This window comes from Rhinoderma darwinii, chromosome 12 (assembly GCF_050947455.1).
Source record: "Rhinoderma darwinii isolate aRhiDar2 chromosome 12, aRhiDar2.hap1, whole genome shotgun sequence".
NCBI classification, from domain to species: Eukaryota; Metazoa; Chordata; class Amphibia; order Anura; family Rhinodermatidae; genus Rhinoderma; species Rhinoderma darwinii.
In genome coordinates, this window is record NC_134698.1 from 54,448,355 (window position 1) to 54,471,500 (window position 23,146).

The following is a 23,146-nucleotide window of genomic DNA, read 5'->3' on the forward strand; positions in this document are numbered from 1 at the left end:
GGTGAAGTCGGTCATCTCGGATCACCACGGATTTCCAGAATGAAAGAGCGCTTAAACCCCTGGCACTTCAGAGCTTTCTGTTGAACGGCCTATTGCGAAGATTCCCAGTACCAGAAATTTCTAAACAGTGTCAACGGGCTATAAGTTCTCTATAGAGCTCTTTCATTGTGGAGATCAGTGGTCAGATAGAACAGACTTCATCAATGTGACTTTTCACGTGTATCTATATATGAAAATTTTCCCTTTGAAGGGATTGTCTCATTTCCCTTACAATAGCCAAAACGTAGAATTACACGCCGGACATTCAAACAAATGGCCAACTATTTAACGGGTGAACGAGAGGTGGGCCTCCAACTATTACGTCAATATATCCCAATAGAGAATACAGACAGGAGCAGTCTATGAGACAACAAGTAATTTGTAACCGTTGAGCTAGTGAAATGAACGGGCAGACTATGAACGGCGAAATCTGGAGTCCGTTCACATAAAGTCTCTCTTACCTTTTTTGTTAAACAGTCATCGGAGTCAGAGAACATCCTAGTGGAGACATGAAACATAACTTCTACAATAGAAGTGGTAAAATAAGGGGTGCTTAGTCCAGTGCTCTTGTTTCTCTGAAGTCCTCCCAGGAAGCCACAGTGGTTCGCTAGATTCACCTGTAGACACGACACCTATACATATTAGTTGTTGAACCTGTCACTACACTTCATAAAACATTACTTAAATTTACATTAAATTTTGGAAGGACAAGTTTTTATATACACATACATAGGCTCTGTTCACACCTCGTTCACGGTGCACATTCGGCAAAAATCTCCCAACTTAAAAGCCAATCGTAAAGCCTGAGATGTACAACCTTAGGCCATACATTTGTATTAGTCACCCACAGACTCCCATTGTAAAAAATTTAAAAATTACAAAAAAAATCCTGCGCATTGAAGAACATAAGAGTGATAGAAAAAAAAGTTATGGTGATGCATGTCCCCAATGTATGACAAAGGAACATTCTTTCGTCATACGTTGGGCCCACTATAGGGTATGGATACGTTTGGCGTGGTGTGAAAAAACAGACGGGAAAAGAGAGAGAAAAAGAAAAGAAAAAAAAAAGGAGAGAGAAAAAGAAAGAGAAGGGGAAGCATGCAATGGAGATCGGACAAACCGACAACCCAGAACAGTGCACAGACGGGTTTCTCATTTCAGATATATTCAGGAGGAGGGGAGGGAGTTCTATTCATTCACTTCCATATACTGTGTCCTGCAGAACTACAGAGGGACATTATACGTCACAAAAACTCCTTTTGCTGAATCCTCCAAAGGCGAACATACTTCACCTGACCTATATGGAACTGGACTAAAAAGGTAGAAATGAGCTATCCTGGGCACAGGGAAATGAGTAAAAGAGTAACTACAATGGAAAGTGAAGCAGTACTACCTCCCATCCAAGCCCAGCCACAAAGTCCTCGTAATCCTGACTGCCGCCCGTGTTCGAGAGTATTGAGTGTTTATCCTCCTGCCCGTCAGCAATGTAGAAAACTGCTATTTTATGTGTTTCACGGCTGTGAAAGGGAAAAAAATTCATTAAGAAAAAGACAATTGCTGCAGTACTACAGTGTTAAAGGCTATGTGCACCTTTGAAAGGCATATATATATATATATATATATATATATATATATATATATACATACATACATACATACACACACAAATAAAAATGTCAGTCAGTGTGATTGGAACGACTTTTGAAATTAATTTTACTTTTTGAGATACAGCTGCTCTGTACTTTCTAGCAGCTGTATCGTTCGCTATGACCTGAATCAGGCAGTCCAGCGGGACTGATGGGTTCAGCGTCAGCGGGTCCTGCGAGTCTCTTGATGCCCAGGATCCACCGGTTATGCATCACATCATAGTTAAGAACTTAGATGTGATTGTTTACAGGTGGATCCTGTCAGAGACACGCAGGACCCGCCGACGCTGGACTCGTCAGTCTTGCAGACGTGATGGGAGCAGGATTTAGTGAAAGATACAGATGCTGTGTATGGTGAATACAGAGCAGCTGTAACGAAAAAAAGTAAAACTAATTTTTAATAAAAAGTATTTATAAAGTTGCACCAAACAAACGGACCTTTTTATTAAAAAAAATAAAAATTGCCTTTCAAAAGGTTTTAATTAGCCTTTAATAATATTCCTCATTAGAATAGGTCTTGGCAAAATGAGAACCAGGTGATAAAGTCTACAGACCTAAAGGATAATTCTTACACTACACATAAGACCCAATCCTAAATCTAAATGACTAGAATACTTTGCATTCATTTTTTTTTAGTGGATGAACTCTCCAAATGGGTCATCCCATCTAAAAAAAAAATCCTTTTCACATGCCCTATAAAGTATATTAACATCATAGAAGTAGGAGTGGGGGGGGGGGGGTACCTACACGGGACCATCCATTATCAACCAGAGCGGAGTGGGCACCTTGTAATACTACGAGTTGCCACATGGAGCTTCCCAGACCTTGGTTTATGTTGTATTAAAGGTCTTGTCCCATCTGTATAAAGAAAGAAGCTGCTCCAGCAATAATTATACTGTCAGGGCAGCTTCACCCTTCATATAGATAGGACAAGCCCTTTAATACAACATATAGCCTAGGAATATGAAATCCACTATAGCCGACCTGCTGTATTTTCTAATTATTCCTGCAGCTAAAAAGGAAAATTTTAATTAATAAGACTATACTAGATAATTCCTTAGAGTAAGGCCACATGTAGTCCCTTCAGCAGGCGTCCTTCCCCCGGGGCCACCTTTAGACACATCACTACTGCACCTATAGGAAAACGTGGCCCTGCTTTGACAAAGGCAGCACAACATTTTAACACAATATACACTCAGTCTTGTGTTTCTGGTCTTGTGGAATACAAAAACATCTTCCACTGTTGAAAACAAGCGCCGGATTATCAGAATATTTATATTACCACAAAACAGATTCAAGGAAATTCTATATAGTTATTATAAAGGTTTTATACATTTAAAAAGAAATAACACCAAAGCCGATTGTGCCGCTCACCATTGCCTGGAATCAAGATTTCTCAGCTCCCGAAGTAACTTCTCATTTTTCTTGAGAAGATGAAAGTTTCTCCTACAGAAAAGAACACTCTAAAATGAACAAGATATTTATTGAACACAGGGTAATATTTACTGTGTAGTCAAACGGTAAGATCCCTATTTCCAGAGTCCTCTCATAAGGCCTCATGCACACGACCGTAAAAACTAATTACGACCCGAAATAACGGGCCCATAGACTTCTATTGGCCACGTGTACCTTCCCGTTTTCTTACGGGAAGGTGCCCGTGCCGTTGAAAAAGATAGAACATGTTCTATTTTTTTATTTTACGGGCCGTGCTACTCTACTTTATAATGGGAGCACGGCCCGGAAAAACGGCCGGCTGCCCGTGACCGGCCTTGCCTGTAATTACGGGCACGGTCGTGTGCATGGGGCCTAACTGTGTTGAAAGATCCTGACAGATCTTCCTTCATATTAGGGTAACTATTAGATACCCTAATAGCGGTAACCAAGGACCCAAAGAAAGTACCTCAGCTACTGATCGGTGGGCTATGATAGAACTTGCACTGCATGTTAGAAAGCATGCCCAGGACCACATTACCGATGACCTTTTTTCAATAGAAACTGTACAGGTTACACATGATCCTTTTCAATCTACGCAGAAAAAAGCATACGTTGGGTGCCATGACATACAATGTTATTGCAGCATTTTGGCAATAAAGTCAACCGAGATGCATGTGCATGCATTTTAAGGGTATGTGCACACACACTAATTACGTCCGTAATTGACGGACGTATTTCGGCCGCAAGTACCGGACCGAACACAGTGCAGGGAGCCGGGCTCCTAGCATCATAGTTATGTACGATGCTAGGAGTCCCTGCCTCGCTGCAGGACAACTGTCCCGTACTGAAAACATGATTACAGTACGGGACAGTTGTCCGGCAGCGAGGCAGGGACTCCTAGCATCGTACATAAGTATGATGCTAGGAGCCCGGCTCCCTGCACTGTGTTCGGTCCGGTACTTGCGGCCGAAATACGTCCGTCAATTACGGACGTAATTAGTGTGTGTGCACATACCCTTAGAGTCCTGGATACTGTAATAACAAGTAAGAAATTTTTTGTCAAATGACTCCCATTAATTTTAGTTGCCATGAAGCGCGCGCACGCACCCTGATGTACTGTCTATACGGACAATAATGTAATGAACAGTGTGTCTTCAATATGGCTGCATCCAGGGACTTCTTAAAAATAAATTTTTATTTTTTTTTTAAGGCTGGGTTCACACCTGCGTTTGACTTTCCGTCGTTCTGGTCCGTTACAGGAGCAGAACAACGAAAAACCTGGAAGCGCCGGTTCCATTGCACGACGGACACCACAGGCAGCTGGTTGGAAACCCTTTCACTTTATTAGGCTCCATTGGGCGTTGGGGTGTCTGTGATTTTACCACAAACAATAGCGCAGCATGCTGCACTATTTTTTTTCAGCATTTTCGACCAGGTCTGAGATGAAGGCCCCTAACTGAGCCTCCAACGCAGATGAGAACGAGGTCTTACACTACATTTAATTAACTAAAATGAAATACATGACGCACTCCCTTTAATAAAATCAAGTTAATACAGGCAGAAAATGACTAGGCCTGGACTTATCATAGCCAGCACGATACATGAATTGGAAATGAGAGCCATAGACACCCTCAAAGGAAGTGCTCTAAAGGAATAGTTTAGATACGTGAATGACACACGAGTCAAAATACACAAGCTTTCACTGAACACTTAAATTCAGAGGACAAGAACATCGAGTTCACATGGGAGGATGCGGAACAAAACATGTGTTCCTTTAATATGCAGAAGTGTCCTAGTTTTTATCACAACAAATGCAATGAGTAAAAAAAATGGTGTAATTTACGGAAATGTCCATATCTGGGGACCTATCCGGTCCATGTTTCTTCGAGAACCTCAAGTGCCTCAACAGTACTAAAGCCGATTATACACATTAGATAATTGTTGAATTACGGCGACGTTCTGAAGTGTATGAGAGCAGATCGGGCGTATTAGATTTCGACATGCCAGATCTTTGTTCCACCTTGAGATAAACAGCGATAGTGGTGTCTGATAAAAGATGATTGCCTTTACCCTATGGCGGTAAACGCGCACGACTGATCTGAGCATGCATGGTGACAGATATTTTATGTGTATGGCCAGTCTTTACGTCATACAAAAAATTATACAGGATTAGAAAAACATGGCTACTTTTTATCCCAGATACAGCCGAACACCTGTATGAGCTGTCTGTCTGGTATTGCAGTTGATCTCCAATAAAGTCAATAGACTAAGCTGCAATACCACACCCACACTGTGTACAGGTGGGGTGCTCTTTTTGGAAGAAAGCAGCCATGTTTTTCTAATCCTGTATACCCCATATCATGTTTCCATTCACTGACACCAACACCAGGACAGAGTTCTTGTTATAGGGGACTAAGAGGGCCCTAATTGGTCTCCATGCAGTGAGATTTACATTTTTTTTTTAGAAAAGCAATGATGGGCTCAAGCACACCACTGTTTTCTTCAGTGTCCTAACTGTTATTTTTGTGGATAGCATACTGAACCCTTCATTTCTACGGGGCCACGCACAGATCCGTGTGTCCGTTCCACAAATTATAAATACGGACGAGAATCAGACCTGGTATATAGTCTGTCTCACCCATTCTAGTGTATGGGTCAGCAAAAAAAAACAAAAAAAAAAACCGGATAGCACACGGAAGCCACTAGGATCCGTGTTTTGCGGTCCACAAAACGGAAACTGTCATGTGCATGATGCCTAAACAACACAAAGATAAAAACGGCAGATTCAAAAGTTCTTGAAACAGAAAAAGATAAGCATAGCATTTTTACCTTTTCTCCCATGAGTTCATGCCTAAAATGCTGAGCAGCAGTCGGGAGTAGTAGAAGGCGGACTCCGGCTTTTGGTTGGTGGGTTCCTCTTGAGGTATTGCTCTCATGTGGAGGTTACTATTATGCTTCTCAACAAACTCCTTCTCTTCTGCACTTTGCTTTAAAATAGCATTGCTGACTTCATTCTCCAGTTTTTCAGAAAAGCAGGCAGGCGGTGGCGAGGGAACATTCAGAGGAACTCCTGCTCTTTGAAGGCACTCGGGGCCTGTGGCTCCTAGATACTGCAAAAGGCAGTCAAGAGCATCTTCCTCATCTGACAAGCTGTCCCATAAAGGCAGAGCTTCCCTGCCTCTCCTTCTTGACTGAATTAAGGACGTTTCCTCAGACTCCCGTTGGGCGGTTGGCTGTTCTTCTTCTACAGTAACAGAAGACGTATTAAAGGCAGGAAGAAGGGAAGACCACTGAGACTTTTGTCCAATATGTTCAAGTGCAGGTCCATAAAGGATGGAAGATTCCCAACTGTACTTGCCTGAAAGGTCCCTCATGAGAATACGAACCATTGAACTAGCAGAAGATAGTTCCTCACCAGGAGGTAGCTTCTCCTCTGCTGGTATTTGCAAGCAGGACACTAGCGTGGTATTATTCAGTACAAAGAACTGAAGATTGGGGCTGTGGAAGAGCTGAGGGGAGAGGTCAGAACTTTCACTATAGGGATTGTCGTGATTCTCACAGATCTGACTAGTCAGCATGGCAGGGTCTCCGCTCATGGGATAATGTCCTAGGTGGTTCACCAGATGTGTAATAACGGTTCTTGCTGCTACGGGAATGAGGCCTTGCTGCTTGTGTATCTTCACTGTAAATTTTAAAAAAACGAGACACTATTATAATGCTAGAAAATCATTTATAATTCAAGTTTACATTTGCATTTCTTTTAACTTTAAAGGGTGACTAAACTTTCAAAGAACTCCTGACATGTCATAGTGACATGTCAGAAGTTTTGATCGGTGGGTGTCCGAGCACTGAGATCACCACCGATCGCTAAAGCAAAGTGGCAGAAGCGCTCGGGTGAGCGATGGACCGCTTAATTTCTGATCGGCTTTTCTCGGAAAGCCGAGCAGTTGGTCTCAATAGAAAAAGTCTATCAGCCCGTACACCAACTGCTCGTCTTTCCGAGAAAAGACGATCAGAAAGGTTAGTGACCCTTTAAAGGGAACTTGTCATCAGTTCTTACCCCCCTAAAGTGCTCCCACTTTGCTCTAGGTCATCTAAATGACCTTTTTAAATGTATGCCTGTTCCCCCCCAGTAGCACAGCATGTCTTAAAATGTCAAGCATCATATGCAACTAAGGTCTGAAGTGTCCGCTGGGTGTATACTCAGCTCGGAACGGTCTGTTTTCAGTTCTAACCCAACCCCTCTTTCTTTCATAGACGTGGATGACGCCTCAGACGTCCTCCACACACTTCTCCAAATCTTCCGACTGCACTGTACTGCAGTGAACCGGCTCTACGTTCCGGGATAATCGCGGTTCACAGTGATTTTTCCTGCGGAAACCTCGAATGTTGAACAATGATAGGGACTGGAGCATTAACAGAACGGAACTGAAGCCCCCGGGCTCACAACACGGCGTTCCCAATGCACGTGTCGAATTAATGCAGCATGGCGAAAGAGAAAATTTAGTGAAGGGGGTAACTCAGGAGGCGTTATCCACAGCAATCAAGGAAAGATGGGTTGGGTTAGCGGTGAAAATGCCAGACACTTAACGGCTGAGTATATGCCCAGCGGACACTTCAGGCCTCATTTGCATACAGGGTAGGACAATTTTATTTACTTTTTTAGAACGTATGCTGCGCTACTAGGCACAAACAATCATACATTTATAAAGGTCTTTACATGACCTAGTGCGTGTTGGGACCACTTTGGAGGGTTAAAAACTGATGACAGGTTCCTTTAATTATTAAGCTCATATTTCTCTTTCTTCATAAAGATATTTTATTAATTTATTTCCGGTTGCTTATATAGTGGCAACATATTCTGCAGCGCTGTACAGATATTGTCAACAATAACATCTAAATTTCCCTATCTCACACAAGGACCAATGTCAATTAACCATTCGGATCCGAACCTAGGACCCCAGTGCTGCAAGGTATCACTGCTAACCACTGAGCCAACGGAACAAAAATATACTTGTACATATATAAAATCATAGGTGCATATATGATAGCAATGATGGGACATATAGAGCAGGGGTGCACAACCTATTCAGGTCAGAGGGCCACATTGTCAGATTGTACTGCTCCTTAGGGCCCGTAATAAAACTTAAGAGGTCTCGCCATTTGGGACCATTAAGTGCATATAGACTATAAACGGCAAGTCTGGAAAGCGGGGTTCCAATTTTTGGGGCGTTTCGCAACTCCCATAAAACGACAATTAGGAGAACAGCACGCATACACGTGTCACCACATCTTAACCCCTACTGTAGGGGGGCAGTGAATGACAGAGGGATTCAAAGGACACCAAGGAGAGAATACCAGACACGCACTGCCCTTTCAGGCCTGTGCTAGGCATAACACCGTAACCGATTATGTCCCTCCCCATAACACCGCCAGTAACTCAGTGGCGCTGGGAGCCGAACAGAATGGCTTCGCGGGCCACAGGTTGTGCACACGACAGAGTAATGGCTCCATTATATCGTTGCCAATCAGAATTATGCACAGCAGAGCATGCAATCTCCAATGTACGGTTTGCCTTTCAATATTAGGCAGTGCTCTAACAAATAGCAGTAGTGTTGATCTGTTCATTACCGGATTAGAAGAAAAGTGAAAATGACCCGCCACAGAACAATGCAGTTACAGCTGTGGTTCGGCTCAACGAGTAGCGTTTATTTCTAAAGTATCTCATGACAACAGAGAGTAATAGTCCCTTGGGGCTGGAGAGTTTAACTATAGGTCAACAAGGGAAAGACAAATCTGATCATCTTCTAATTAAGGACGGAATATCAAACTCATCCGTCCCACTAATACACCGCTCCAACTTGGCATCTGATAATTAAACAATACGCTTGGTATGAGCTCACAATTCATCTCTATTTAGGAGATCTGGCCCCCGGGCATGGCTGATATTAGAAAGGCTTTGGATATATTCATGCAATTACTTTTGTTCTGCTTTAATTAAGGCTGGCTTATACGTGACTTTTATGCAAACTAACTGAAAATTAGATTAAGTGAATGTAAAAAGATCCATCAACAGCAAACTAACGCATGGCAATTAAAGCAAATGTGTTACTGAAATCATAATGTCAAACATGCTAGATCTCGGTGTCAACAGGGCTCCTGTAAAGAGCTATTTCTATAGATTGCTGCTTGCCGGGCAGCCACCAGGAGATTACTGCCTCACTACATGTCTATGTAGCCACGCCAGTTCCATTACACTTCACTAAAATAGAAATGGGATGAAACAAAGAAGTGCAATGGCTTCATTTTTACCAAACGGCTGCCAGAGTGAGTTCTACATGGCTGATGGGCCTAGTTAGAAAGCCACAGAGGAGTAGGGCGTGCATAGCGAGACCAGGATATCATTTAGGCGTTTGGGAAAGATGGACGACTGTCCCTTTGGGATATACAGAAATGCTCTTTAATAGAGTTGAAGCAATCACTGGAAATTTTAGCAATTGGAAAAATGTGTATTTAGGAAATGAATTTAAAAGGGGTTCTCTAGGAACACTAATATACCCGGGTGTAGTGTGACGTAATCGGCGCAGTACAGCCGATTAGACAGGTGAAACTTCAGGGATGTACTGCGCATGCGTCGATTCGAAAGCAGAGGTGCGAGCGTGCTCCGGCGAATAAGGGGCCAGGCGCGATCATGACTTTTACAATGACTAGCCCTGTCAATCAAAGGAAGGAAGGGAAGGAGGGTCGGAATAGGGATAGAAGGTAGAGCTGTTTGGAGCAAAAAGCAAATTTGGATAAATGGAATAAAGTCATTATCGCTGCAATGGAGCCACTCCAATGAAAAATGCGTTAGATTCAGGTGAGGCTACACTATATTACTTTGCTGCTTGTTTGATAAGCAAATTTCTGGTGACCGACTCCCTTTAATAGGAAATGACCTACATTTGCCTTTAGCTCCAAGAAGAATATAAATGGACTAAAATAACAAGTAGATCTAATAGCTAAAAATGTGATAGCATGGCAATGGCCAAATCCAGACAACATTGTTTTAGTTTTTTTTTTGCATTAATATGAATTTTATATATTTTCCATGGAGTTGAAAATGTAAAATATGTCCTCCAGTAAAAAAAGAATGGATGAGGGCACGTTCACACCTGCGTTGATACATTCCCTTGTTCTGCTCCATCAGCCTCCAACGTAGATGTGAACAATGCCTGAGGCTTCTGTTTTAGCGGATCCTTCCAGATTAAAAAAAACAAAAAAACTTACACTAATAACGGATGCCTGACTGAAAACAACGGTAAGTCTTCCTTTTTTTGACTGATCCGTTTGCAGGATCCGTCAAAAAAACAGACCCTTTACATTCGTGTTTTCGTTTGGCATCAGTAAAGCTCTAAGGAAAAAAGTTAGAGTTCCAGCACACGATATGATGTGAAAAAATACAAAACGGTTTAAGTCAAAATTAAAGCAAGAAATTAAAAAATCCCGGGAGAGAACGCCTACGCGTTTCGAACTTTTCCCAGTAAGGCTCTGTGCACATCTGCATCAATCAGGGGCCTCCGACGCAGATCCAGGAGAGATTACCACTGAACTATTGTTACTGGTAAAACCTCGGACACCCCGACGGAACCCATAAAAGTCAATGGGTGCTATTACCCGCAACAGAACCATTGCTTCCGGTTTTCCCTTGTTCTGGTTTACTGACGGAGGAGCACAATGGCAATCAGCGACGCAGGTGCGAACACAGCCATTGCTCTGTTTTTAACGGATCAGTTTTTTCAGTATTTTTTTGTCATGTTCAAAATTAAAAAAAAAAAAAAGGACCCGTTTAACGTAATGAATAACAGATACTATTGAAAGGCATATCTGTTTGTATCCAGTGACTTCAATGTTAAAAAAGAAAAAAACTGGAATCCTTATTTCGGTCAAGTTTCCGTCATTTTGGACGGAAAAAATAGCGCAACCGACTATGCGATTGCTTCAGTCAAATAAACAGAAAGCTGACGGAAAAGAGAATAACTAAGCAGAACTGAAACACCCAATGAAATCAATTGGTTGCTTGACAGAAATGTTTGTTTCCATTTTTCTGTTCCTCCGATGGAGCAAAAGAACGGAAATGCACAACGCAGATGTGAACGAAGACTGACATGTACAAAGTGACAACGGTCCTGCCAGTATGGATACAGAAATTTGTCCTCACAAAGACACACGTGTGGGGAATGCCATCCCTTGGATATCTTTGATAATACGGCTTTGTGCAACTTGTATTTACTTAATAGAAGAGTCTATTCAGAGCAGGCTATTCAGCTTTAAACAAACCTCCATGCATTGTGCTGCAAACTCAGTAATTACTGCCCATTATGGCATACAGAGAGGCGGCACAGACACAGAACGCCCGCTGTCCTTACTGCCGCGGAAAAAAGAAAACATGAAACCAATCGTGACAAGGGGCCCAAATGTTAGTCTCTTGTAATAGCAATAGGTGAAAACGTAATTACGGGAGAATAGATCTGTCCTGGCCCACAGATGAGTACATTGCACTAATAGGGAGATCATTTGGGGGGGGGGGGGGTCGACAGTTCCACATTGCCTATAATTATGACCTCTCCTGCCCACGGAAAACATACACCTTTATTTGTATGAATAGCAAATTAAAAAAAAATTCTGTAGGGACAATGAATAAGAACTCCTTTACATAATGGGCCTCTAAACAGCAAAAAATAAGTCAAATAGAGGATTTTTTTTTTTTTTGCATTAATATGACCTGAATACATATCACATGTGCGGGCATCAAAACACAGGGACTGCTAACTACACTACCAATCAACAGTATTGAGACGGTGTAATGGGTCGTATTCACATACAAACAGATAAAGTGTATTATGACAGACTACAGGATTGTAGCGAGATATATAAATCTGGTATAATGTTCCTCCTACTGTAAATTCTAGGAATTTTACAAGTCACTAAAGAGTTCTGAGACCATATAAAAGTATCAGGATGAGTACATGTATACAGGCTATACTGAACGCCGAAGCGACTTCTAATGCTCTTCGAATTTATAGTAGGGGGGGTGGGGGGGTTACTCCTTATAATTCACAAAGAGCTGCAGAACCTCTTTCTGAAGACTAAGGGGGAGTTTAGCGTAGTTATACATGTTGTAGATAACCAGAGGGGTACATTAAACAATCTGTCATGAATAAGAACACAGTGTTCGAAACGCGTAAGCTTTTTGACATTTGCAACTCTGACACCACCTCGATACGGTGTTCCTTTTGACTATTTAATTTTCTATGTTAATAAAAGTGGGAACATCGATTCCTTTTTATCATCAAAATACCTTCTTTCTCTACATCAAACAATATCTGAATGATATCAGCTAAAATCAAAATGACTAGTACGCTCAAGACGAAGAATTCTTGGCGCAGCATTGAGACACATTGGTGGAGAACGCTCATGTTGCTGCAGCCGTACGTATAAAACCAAGCGCAGGCAAAAAGATAAGCAGCTGGTTACAACTACCAATATAAAGCAAGTTTTCATTTTTCCAGTTAGGAATGACAGAAGTGAATCGATTAGGTGTTCAGGGCAACTGTCCAACTTTATGTCAGCACTTGTTTCTATAGGTTCTCTATATGTGCTATGTCATTTTGAGGTCTTTGCATTTAATCGCTTGTTCCTCCCACACTCACTATTTATTCTTCTGTGCATAGTAATCCCTTGATCACTTGCAGTCCTCATGTTGAGTTTGGGCTTAGGTTCCTTTTCTCCTCTGATAATTCTCTCATGTTCTTTCATGCAAAGCCCTCTAGTGGTCAAGGCTCACATTTTCTCTCTATCTTTATAGAGTCTTCAAACAGAACATCCACCCTTGAGCTACTATAAACATATCAGCTAACCACATTCTAAAATATAAATATTTATATATAGTTACAAGAAAAAGTAAGTGAACCCTTTATAAATACCTGGATTTCTGCAATGATTACTAATAAAATGTGGAATAAAATAAATAAGTGAACCCTTAAATTTAACCTACAGATTCCCTTTTGGAAGTAATCACCTCCACCTCCTGTAGCTGCAAATAAGATTTTTTTGGAGCATTCCTCCCTGCAGACGTCAGCACATCAATATTTCTGGGATGCCTGGAGTGCGCAGCCCTCTTTCGGTCATGCCACAGTATCTTGATGGGGTTAAGGTCAGAATCTAACTTGGCCATTCCAAAACACAAATCTTCTTTTTCAACCATTCTGTAGTTGATTTACTTGTGTTCTTTGGGTCATTGTCTTGTTGCATCACCCAACGTCTCTTCAGCTTGAAGTTATGGACGGCTGCCCTTACATTCTCCTGTAAAATATTTTGATAGACCATTGAGATCATTGCTCCTCAATGATCGCAAGACATCCAGGCCCCCAAGGCAACAAAACCGACCCAAACCATGATGCCCACTCCACAATTGGCATGGAGTTTTCTTTTTCCTCCGAACAGTGATGTGCATGTGTGCTAAAAGTTTCCACTTTTGTCCTATCTGTCCATAGAACATTTTCTCGGAATAATTAGGAACATTCAGGTGGTCCCTGGCAAACTTGAGACGGGCCACAATGTTTTTTCTTGGACAGCAGCGACTTCCTTTGTGGTGTCCCGTGATGAACACCATTCTTGTCCAGTGTTTTTCTAATAGTAGGCACAGGTTTTTGCAGTTTGCAGAGTCTTCAGTAGGTCTTTTGCTGCCACCCTTGGGTTCTTTCTCACCTCTTTCAGGATTGTCCGTTCTGCTCATGGTGAGATCTTAACCGGACCCACTTCTAGGGAAAGTAGCAACAGTCCTAAATTTTCTCCATTTGTAAAGAATTTGTCTAACCGTGGATTGATGTACACCCAGGACATTAGCCATGCTTTCTTAGCCTGTTCTATCTTCATGCTTTTCTAGAACACATCTTCTATGGTCTTCTGAAAGTTGTTTGTCTCAGGCATGGTTCACATTAACCAATCTTTCTTGAGAAGAAAAGATTTGTCAGTATCCGTGCCTTATGTGCCTTTATTTAATGGGCAAAGCACCTGTGAGACCCACACTTATAATCTCCTCTCCTTAATTAAAACACATTTTGTATATTATCTTTTGTAGAAATTATGAACACAGAGGTTCATTTACTTTTTCTCCCTTCACGGTCGACGTCAAGGTGCTCCATAAAAGACATTAACAACTATGTGTGTGATACAACGGTTTGTGTGCTGTTAAATCGTGTTTGTCTAGAATTGTAACGTAGTTAACAATCAGTCCACATTTTAGGAGTAATCAGAAATCCAATTCATTCCAAATGGTTCACTTACTTTTTCTTGCTTTTAATAAATTTCCCTGAAATACATGCACACACTGGAGCGTGTTGGTTTCTCTGGCCCATATGAGGAGTCCATATCAGGTATAAATGATACCGGAGTACAAACTACTTTCCTGCAGGTGCAATCAGCAGAATACAGGACTTCGTATACTCTGAATAGAGCAAGTAGGGGGGCTGTTGTAATGTCCACCACCGCATGCCTCTCTGCTTGCTCCATTAGCAGGATACGGGCTGGTGTAAATCTCATAGGAAATGTGTGAAAAAAAATTGGCAGGGCATGCCGGCAAATGTAGTCCGACAGCAACTGTGCCCCACAAGAAGAGCGAACACATGCAAACCGAAAACGACAGACATGCGGATAAGCAGAACACATGTTAACAGAAAGGGTAGAATCCTGCATACATTGTACTTGGCACAACTAGTAACTTCTGTCATTATCTTTTTTTAAAGTTGCTTTTAAAATCCAGGAAATGAGGCTGCAGTCTAAACAGGTCTAAATCCCATGGATGAATTGAGACCCATATGGAGGATTCAATTTATTTGCTGATCCAAGAAATGAAATGATTTGTGTACGACATCCTGCTGACAAACCTTCCACCGGTGCCATGATTGCTAATAGAATTGCTGTTTTTACCATTAGGGGACCTGGCTTGAAGCCCTCCTCTATTTTTTGGTGTGAAAAATCCTAAATTATGGATATAAAAGTTTATTTTGGCACTCAATATTGTTGCTGGCATCACAGTGAGGGGGGGGGGAGAGACATGGCGTACAGAACAGGGTTGAGACTAGTTACACTTTTTGTTTAAAAGTTTCTAGACTAGAAATCATTCGAACACAAAAATTTGTGATGAAAAATGGAAAAAATAATAATCTGAAAAATACAATATTAAGGAGAATAATAAAAATACTAATATTACTATGCCCACTCTAAATAGCAGCCTGGGATTAGGACACATTCTAAGTAGCAAGTAAATATATAGGACACGTTTCAGCTCCCTAAGGACTTTAAGCGCTTGATAAAAACTCCGTAGGATGCCGAAACGTTGCATGGGTGAATGCAGTGAGCATGCTTTTTTTAAAAAACGTGGGTGTGCTGGCTACATTTCCGAGGTATTTGCCTATGTCTTGCAGAGAACAATCATAGACTTTGGGCACTGATAACCATCTACAACTGATGTTTGTTGGAACATGTGGCAGGACACTAGTGTGGTGCCAGCAACGTGTTTGATCCCATGCTTAGATCTTAATCAGGAGTGTTTTGTACCGTTACATTGTGGGTCTATACACTTAATAAAGTGGTTACACTGTAAAAGGGGAGACTCCAGAGATACGATCTGATCCAGAACCCCAAGCGTACAATAAAATATATACACAAAGGTGCGTCACTTCTGCATCACAAAAACTGCACCAAATATGCATGTGTGGTTTCGTTGCTGCCATGTTTGGCACAGTAGCATTACGGTCTAGATGCGCAAGTAGGGTGGCAAATATGACAGCACCTTAACAATGGTGCCGTCACATGACTACAGGACGCAAAAATGTCTGGCGATTAAAGCTATGGACAGCAGCACCTGAACTTTGTTTGTTCAGTATGTACCCCCGTGACAGATTCTATTTATACGTCAAGAAAAGTAGGAAATGTTTCCAGAACTGCCGCTTCTTTTGCATGCAGTTTCTACAAATTCATTTAATCTATAAATATGTTCTCCATTATAGATATATGTTATGGCGTAGTGTACTTGACAATAGTACATACCCTCGGTAACTGACATTAGTACATACCCTCGGTAACTGACATTAGAACATACCCTCGGTAACTGACATTAGTACATACCCTCGGTAACTGACATTAGTACATACCCTCGGTAACTGGCTGTAGCTTGGTGGAACGTTCGGAATCTGGGGAATGGAGAGGTTCTGGTTCCTTCAGGCATTCCAGCGGCAAAAAGGGATCATAGTCTTCAGATACCAGATCTGAAAGGCTCAAGGGAAAGTACCGCGGGTTGCTGAAATGCTGCGAGCCATAGACACAGTCATGCAAAACCTGCAAGAAGATTAAAGAAAACAATTAAAAGATCATCCAAGCAGAACTGTGTGCACTTGAGTAAAGGAGCAAATACAGTGATTAACTATGTAAAAATCAATATACATCCAAGTTTAATGAATTACACTGAGGACCATAGGAGATTTCTTGATAAACGCTATTATTGCAATCAACTATAAAGCGACTGCAATTCATGTCTGTCCACTTCTTATACACGGACGTACTGCTTAAGTGAATGCACCGACATACAGAGACGATTCTTATTTGAATGTGTTAGGTTCGAAATAAGAAGAAGCCAACATGCAACCAAGGATTTGGTCCAAATTTGTTCTAACATTCCCCATGGCAGTTGAGATCGAAAAATCTAAAAATAAAGGAGACCAGTGAATACAGGTTTCTGGGGATAAATCGAATAAGCAATAAGAAATTATATATATATATATACACATACACATACATATACACTTCCTTAATACATACATACATACACACACACACACTTGAGAACACCATGACCACATTTCATGCTGAAGCTTCGTTACAGTAGCTTAATAATATAAGAACACGAAAAGAAGGCAAAAAGTCGATGGCGTAAGAGAACAAGTAGGAATCCAATTTCATTTTGCCAGCATGGGTTAGAAAATGCAAGAAGTGATCTTTTTGGTAACACAAACGTGAGGCCGTGTGTGTAGAACCAGAATCAAACAGCTCAAGGGAACCGAGCTACATTTGCCCCTTCCAGATTGGGCATTTGCCCAACGAAATGGAAAATTCGATAGAGAATCTAAGTAAAACAAAAGAGTTTCTCAAATAAAACTGAATAATCATAACATTAATGTGAAATATGCCTTTAACCCTTTCAGGACCAGCCTAATTTTCGTTTTTATGCTTTTGTTTTTTTTTTCCTCCCTGTCATGAAATAATCATAAATGTTTTATTTTTTTGTTGACACGGCCATATGAGGGTTTAATTTTTTTATGGGACAAGTTGTACTTTTTGATGGCACTATTTAATATTATGTGTGATGTACTGGGAAGCCGGAAAAAATAATAATTCAGAATTGGGTGGAAAAAATAAAAAAATGTACTGCCATTTTCTCATGGGTTTCCTTTTTACGGTGTTCACTGTACGGTGAAAATGACATGTTACCTTTATGCTGCGGGTCAGTACGATCACGGTGATACCAGAATTATATAGTTTTTGTTATGTTTTAGTACCTTTAAAAAAAAATGGAAAAGTTTGAAAGAAACAAAAAATGTTTTGCATCGCCAAATAGTGACCCACGTATCTTTTGTATATTTCATCGTATAGAGCTGTGTAAGGCGTCCTTTTGTACGTGGAAAGATGTAGTTTTAATTAATACCATTTGGGGGAATGTCCGGCAATTCGATCAATTTTTATTCAATTTTATTAGGGGTTGAAGTGGCTTTTGACCTTTTCTCCCGCTGCGACATTCACTGTATTGGGTAAATATTTTTATATATAAGGCATTTTTGGATGCGGGGATACCTAATGTTTATTTTTGTATGTGATCTAGGGAAAGGGGGGTGATTAGAATTTTTATATTTATTTTGTTTTAAAAAAAAAAAATATATAATTTTTATTACTATTTTTTTAGCCCCCCTAGGGTGCCTGAACCTGCGATCATTAGATCGCTTATGCCATAGACTGCAATATCACAGTATTCCAGTCTATGGCAAAATCAATGTATTGCTATTGAGACCTGCCACAGGCGGAGCTCAATAGCAATGTTCCTATAGAAGGGCTGGGAGCGTTCACAAGGCTCCGAGCTGCTATAGGAATACACCGCCTCCCGCGGCACAGGAGCCTGTGAGCGCCAGTAAACAGAAAGTGAATACTCCTCAGATGCCTGTGGTCACATCTGACACCGTCATCTGAGGGGTTAAATGCTTGTGATCAGAGATATTTCTGACTGCAAGCATTGCCGCTGGGTCGCTGCTGTGTAACAGAGCAGAGACCCGGTAGCTATGTGGCCCGGTCTACTTCTGAGTGTGCGCCATATTTAACTAACCCACTCCCGATGTAAATAGCCCGTACAGCGAAGGGAGAGGGTTAACCTTCCTTAGGCCTTGTTCTCACACTGCAGTTTTGTGTTTAGTTTTCCTTTTTTTTGTAGGCTTAAAAGAAAATGAAAGTAAAAAACGAAAAATAAAAACTGTGTGAACAAGTGCTGAAGATGCAGTCACTCGCGATAGATTTTTTTGCAGTAAATGTGCCATTCCTCTGATATTCCTCCTGGAAATGTATGAATACATTGACAACTATGTGTTACAATTCCCCTGGTCAATGTGCGTTTCCCTACATACCGATACTGCCCAACGGTTGCTGAAAATGTCAGTTCTGGTGGAGCAGACTCAGATACAGTCACCACGTAATAAAAGTATATGAAACATCAGACATTGATCCACAAAATAAATTTATGCTAATTTCTTTATCATAATTGTGTGCGGAGAAATAAATACCCACTTTACCTGAAAAACATTTACATCTCAGTAAAAAACTCCTAGGCCAGTGTCATGGACGAAACGCACTCCACTTATAATAAATTCAGCCTGTGCTATTTCTCACCAACGGCACACACCTACCCAGTAGGCTATTGCCTGAAGAGGTTTTTTCAGGTCTGAATTACACCTATTTCATGTAGTAGCTCCAAGTGTTGAGGAGAAAACAGTCCTAAGAGCGAAGTTGCTGATGGACTTTCAAAGGCCCCGGGAATGTGTGGTAAGGCTCTGTTCACATTTGCGTCAGGGCTCCATTCGGTCTGCGTTTTCCGTCAGAACGGAGCCCTGACTGACACAAGCTGAAACCTAAGGTTTCTGTTTCCATCACCACTGATTTCAATGGTGACGGATCCGGTGCCAATGGTTTCAGTTTGTCTCCATTGTGCACGGGTTCCGTCGTTTTGACGGGATGAATAACGTAGTCGACTGCCTTCAGTCAGGGTTCCGTTGAAAATCCTATAACCAGTGTTCTCCTTATATGACATATGAAGATCATATGGAATGGAGTCGTGAGTAATAATGTCTGACTGTACTGACTGCTTAATACTTTGATACCTTAAAGCTACATCTAGTTGATGAACTCCCCTGCGCCCCACCGGTGCATGTTACCTTAAGAATCTCTTTGCCCATCTACCGCTCTGCGGGCTATGTGAAATCCTATTTTTGCAGGCTTTTGTAGCAGCCAAATATCATACACTGTGCAGCCACACAAACCACGAACGGATCCTGTCCTGAGGGTTACAAGCTGCCGCTTCGTCCATCAGACAGGTTTTCAGCAGTCAAATTTAATACTTGCACAGTTGCCCTAGGCCCGTGTAACGCCACATATGCCGCTAATGTCAAACAGCCGGGCTTTAATGCAATCCCGCTAAATGCAATGTATATTGAGAAACATGAGGGTGGCGTGAAAAAAATAGGAAAAGCGTACATTTAAAGAGAATTTCCTTAGCTCCAGTAATGGATCATATCTTTATGTAAGAATAAACTAATCAGCACGTTTCTATTAGGGCATGGCGAGACGTGGCTGAATTGCTCTGGATTCCGCTGCGGAAATCCGCAGCGGACATTTTCTCCATTGGTTTCCACACCTTTTTAGTTAGGTTCTTGCACACGTGGCGGAAAACTCCACTGCGGAGCATAGGCTGCGGTGCGGAATTTGGTGTCCGCAGCATACACTGGCTGTTGCGGACGTGTAGTGGACTTGTTGCGGACTTATTGCGGAATTTCTCCATTGACGTCAAAGGAGTTTCAAAATTCCGCAAAAGTTATGTGTGCTGCGTTGCGTATTGGTTTTAAGAAAAGGATATTTCTTCATTCTGGCTGGACCTATGTATTTCTCGGTCTATAGCCAGACTGAGATGAAAAGTTTTAAAAAAGACAGCAGGAAGTACTCTTCACCTGAATACGCAACGGCTAATCCGCATCAATTTACGGCACATTTTAGGCAAAGCCGCAACAGAACCTGCAACGCAGATTATGTGCGGAATTGATGCGGACAGTGGCGGAAGAAATATGCCACGTCTGGCCAAGCCCTTACAATCTAGAAATACACAATCTGGAAGCGACTACATAGAACATGCTGAACAAACTTACTAGGGCATAAATCATTTATTTAAAGATTTTAAGCATCATCCTCCAGTCAGCCAAGTAATTCATAAAGCCATTGGATATTCTGAATCAGTACATAGCAATCGTACACTACCTTATAGGCACAGTGCAAAACAGAATTTTCCCTCCCTTGGTTTTCACTCCCAGCGTGCCGCACTGGCTTCAGTAATACTGAGAGTGGCAGTGCCATCATCCATTCTAGGAGCGAGAGCAGCAAAGACACGATCAACTGAAAAACAAACATCAGGAAGGGTTACACAATGTACGTAAATCCAACTTTCTATCTAATATCTATCTCTCATATCTATCTATCTCTCATATCTATCTATCTATCTATCTCTCATATCTATCTATCTATCTATCTATCTCTCATATCTATCTATCTATCTATCTATCTCCTATCTATCTATCTATCTATCTATCTCTCATATCTATCTATCTATCTATCTATCTATCTCTCATATCTATCTATCTATCTCTCATATCTATCTATCTATCTATCTATCTATCTATCTATCTATCTATCTATCTATCTATCTATCTATCTATCTATCTCTCATATCTATCTATTTCTCATATCTATCTATCTATCTATCTATCTATCTATCTATCTATCTATCTATCTATCTATCTATCTATCTATCTATCTATCTATGTCCTTGACTACATTAAATGGGTTGTCCAGTTTTAGCAAATTCATGTTATTTTTTGTATAATTACTTACTCCAATTTTCCAATGTACTTTCTGTATTAATTCAAGTTAACTCATTAACTCAAGGTTTTCAAGATCTCTGCTTGTTGTCATTCAGTAGGAACATTCATGGTTTACTTCCAGTGGATATAATTCTGTCCATGGTCATGTGATGGACACACAGGTGCTGGGATCGTTAGTTACAGTATGTGTATCAGTGCTGTGTCATCTAATAATCCCAGCACCTGTGTCCATCACATGACCATGGACAGAATTATATCCTCTGGAAGTAATGAATGTTCCTACTGAATAACAACAAGCAGAGATCTTGAAAACCTTGAGGAATTAATACAGAAAGTAAATTGGACATTTTTATAACTTTTCGTTATACAAAAAAAAAATAACACTAATTTGCTGAAACTGGACAACCCCTTCAACTGTATTTGGTAAATCTAACAGTGTTTTGAAACTACTTTTAAAAGGCCATAACATGAATAGCCCCCCCCCTTCCCCCTTTGACAGTGTCCCGATGGTACTAAACGAAACCAAATAAGCAGATTGTGGTACTGGGATGACTAATAATCTAATGAAGTGTGAACGCTACTGTACATAGAAGTCTAAACAACATATGTTCAAGTGATGCCCTGGTCTGCCACCTGCTGGCTAGATTCTTAGAAGTACAGTAGGATCCTACAAATGTGCTACATTTGGTGGCCTGTAACATAACTCTCATGGAATTGTCAGTATAAGAAATGATACTTCAGCCACTAGGATTCCTTCCATCTCCATTCTGTACGGCCATGTGTAATGACTGATGTACAGGAACTTCACTGCTAGAGGCCGTGTCTGCTGGTCAATGTATGTGGGTAAGAATTCGTAACCTGAGAAGTGTTTATATACATGAGGGGAGGCCCAAGCAGATGCTGGTTCACTCCAGAAGGCAGGTCTTTATTTCGTACAGATTTGCTACACCGGCATGTCACACTGCCGGTCTGTTTAGAACACTGTGCGGTCAAATACGCCGTTCATTTTATCCGTCATGTGCCAGATTATCAAATGTTCAGGATTACTGGACAGTTAGAGAAGAGGATTTGTACTTGTAAGGATAAATACCTTATAGGAAGATGGGGCCTAAACGGTTTACCGCATCTGATTTTATTAATTTCCAGATCGTGCTGCTAAAGTATCAGAAAGTCTGAAGAATCGGATGATAGTTTAACAGAATTTATACACCGTGTGCGTCTGAATTTATATACTCACTCGTTTATCTTGGTCATAAGAGGATGACTCAGCAGTGGGCAGGAGATGCGTCACAGTGGCTAGAAGGATCTAAAAACAAACAAAAAGGAAAAGAATACATAAATGGCATAAAGTGGTCACATTGTAAAATTACCAGGGGTCGCAATAAAACTTTAAATGATCACTGGATTGATCCTTCAAGTTAAAGCCCCAAAGTGTCCCCCCCCCCACACAAGTGTCAGACATAAAAGCCCCCCATAACAGTGTCCGCCACACAGGGGCCCCCATAACAGTAGCAACTACATAGTACAGCCCCCACACTGCCCCATTAGCACTCACCTGTCCCCGCTCCTCGCCATTCCTCTTCTTTCTGGCATGGAATATTCATGTCAGGCCCCATGCACACGACCGTGCCCGCAATCACGGCCCGCGATTGCGGGCATGGCCGGCCGCTGACTGACAGCCGCATTTTCGGGCCGTGCTCCCATACAAAGTATGGGAGCACGGCCCGCAAAATGCGAAAGAACTGACATGTTCCATAATTCCCGGAACATTTCCACGGCACTGACACCCTTCCGTAGTGCTAC

The 23,146-nt window shown here is 41.4% G+C and overlaps 1 protein-coding gene across 7 annotated transcripts in view; it reads right to left on the reverse strand.

Annotated features, from left to right (window-relative positions):
• Positions 1-23,146, reverse strand: part of RALGAPA1 (Ral GTPase activating protein catalytic subunit alpha 1) — a 159,553-nt gene that overhangs the window by 51,887 nt on the left and 84,520 nt on the right. For all 7 annotated transcript variants that reach the window (XM_075843354.1, XM_075843352.1, XM_075843353.1 and 4 more), the window contains 7 exons: positions 22,581-22,649; positions 20,724-20,858; positions 16,316-16,499; positions 5,949-6,801; positions 3,060-3,131; positions 1,433-1,556; positions 501-656 (listed from right to left, as the gene is read on the reverse strand). In XM_075843354.1, coding sequence (XP_075699469.1) covers positions 501-656; positions 1,433-1,556; positions 3,060-3,131; positions 5,949-6,801; positions 16,316-16,499; positions 20,724-20,858; positions 22,581-22,649 — 1,593 coding nt within the window. The remainder of the gene's footprint in view (positions 1-500; positions 657-1,432; positions 1,557-3,059; positions 3,132-5,948; positions 6,802-16,315; positions 16,500-20,723; positions 20,859-22,580; positions 22,650-23,146) is intronic.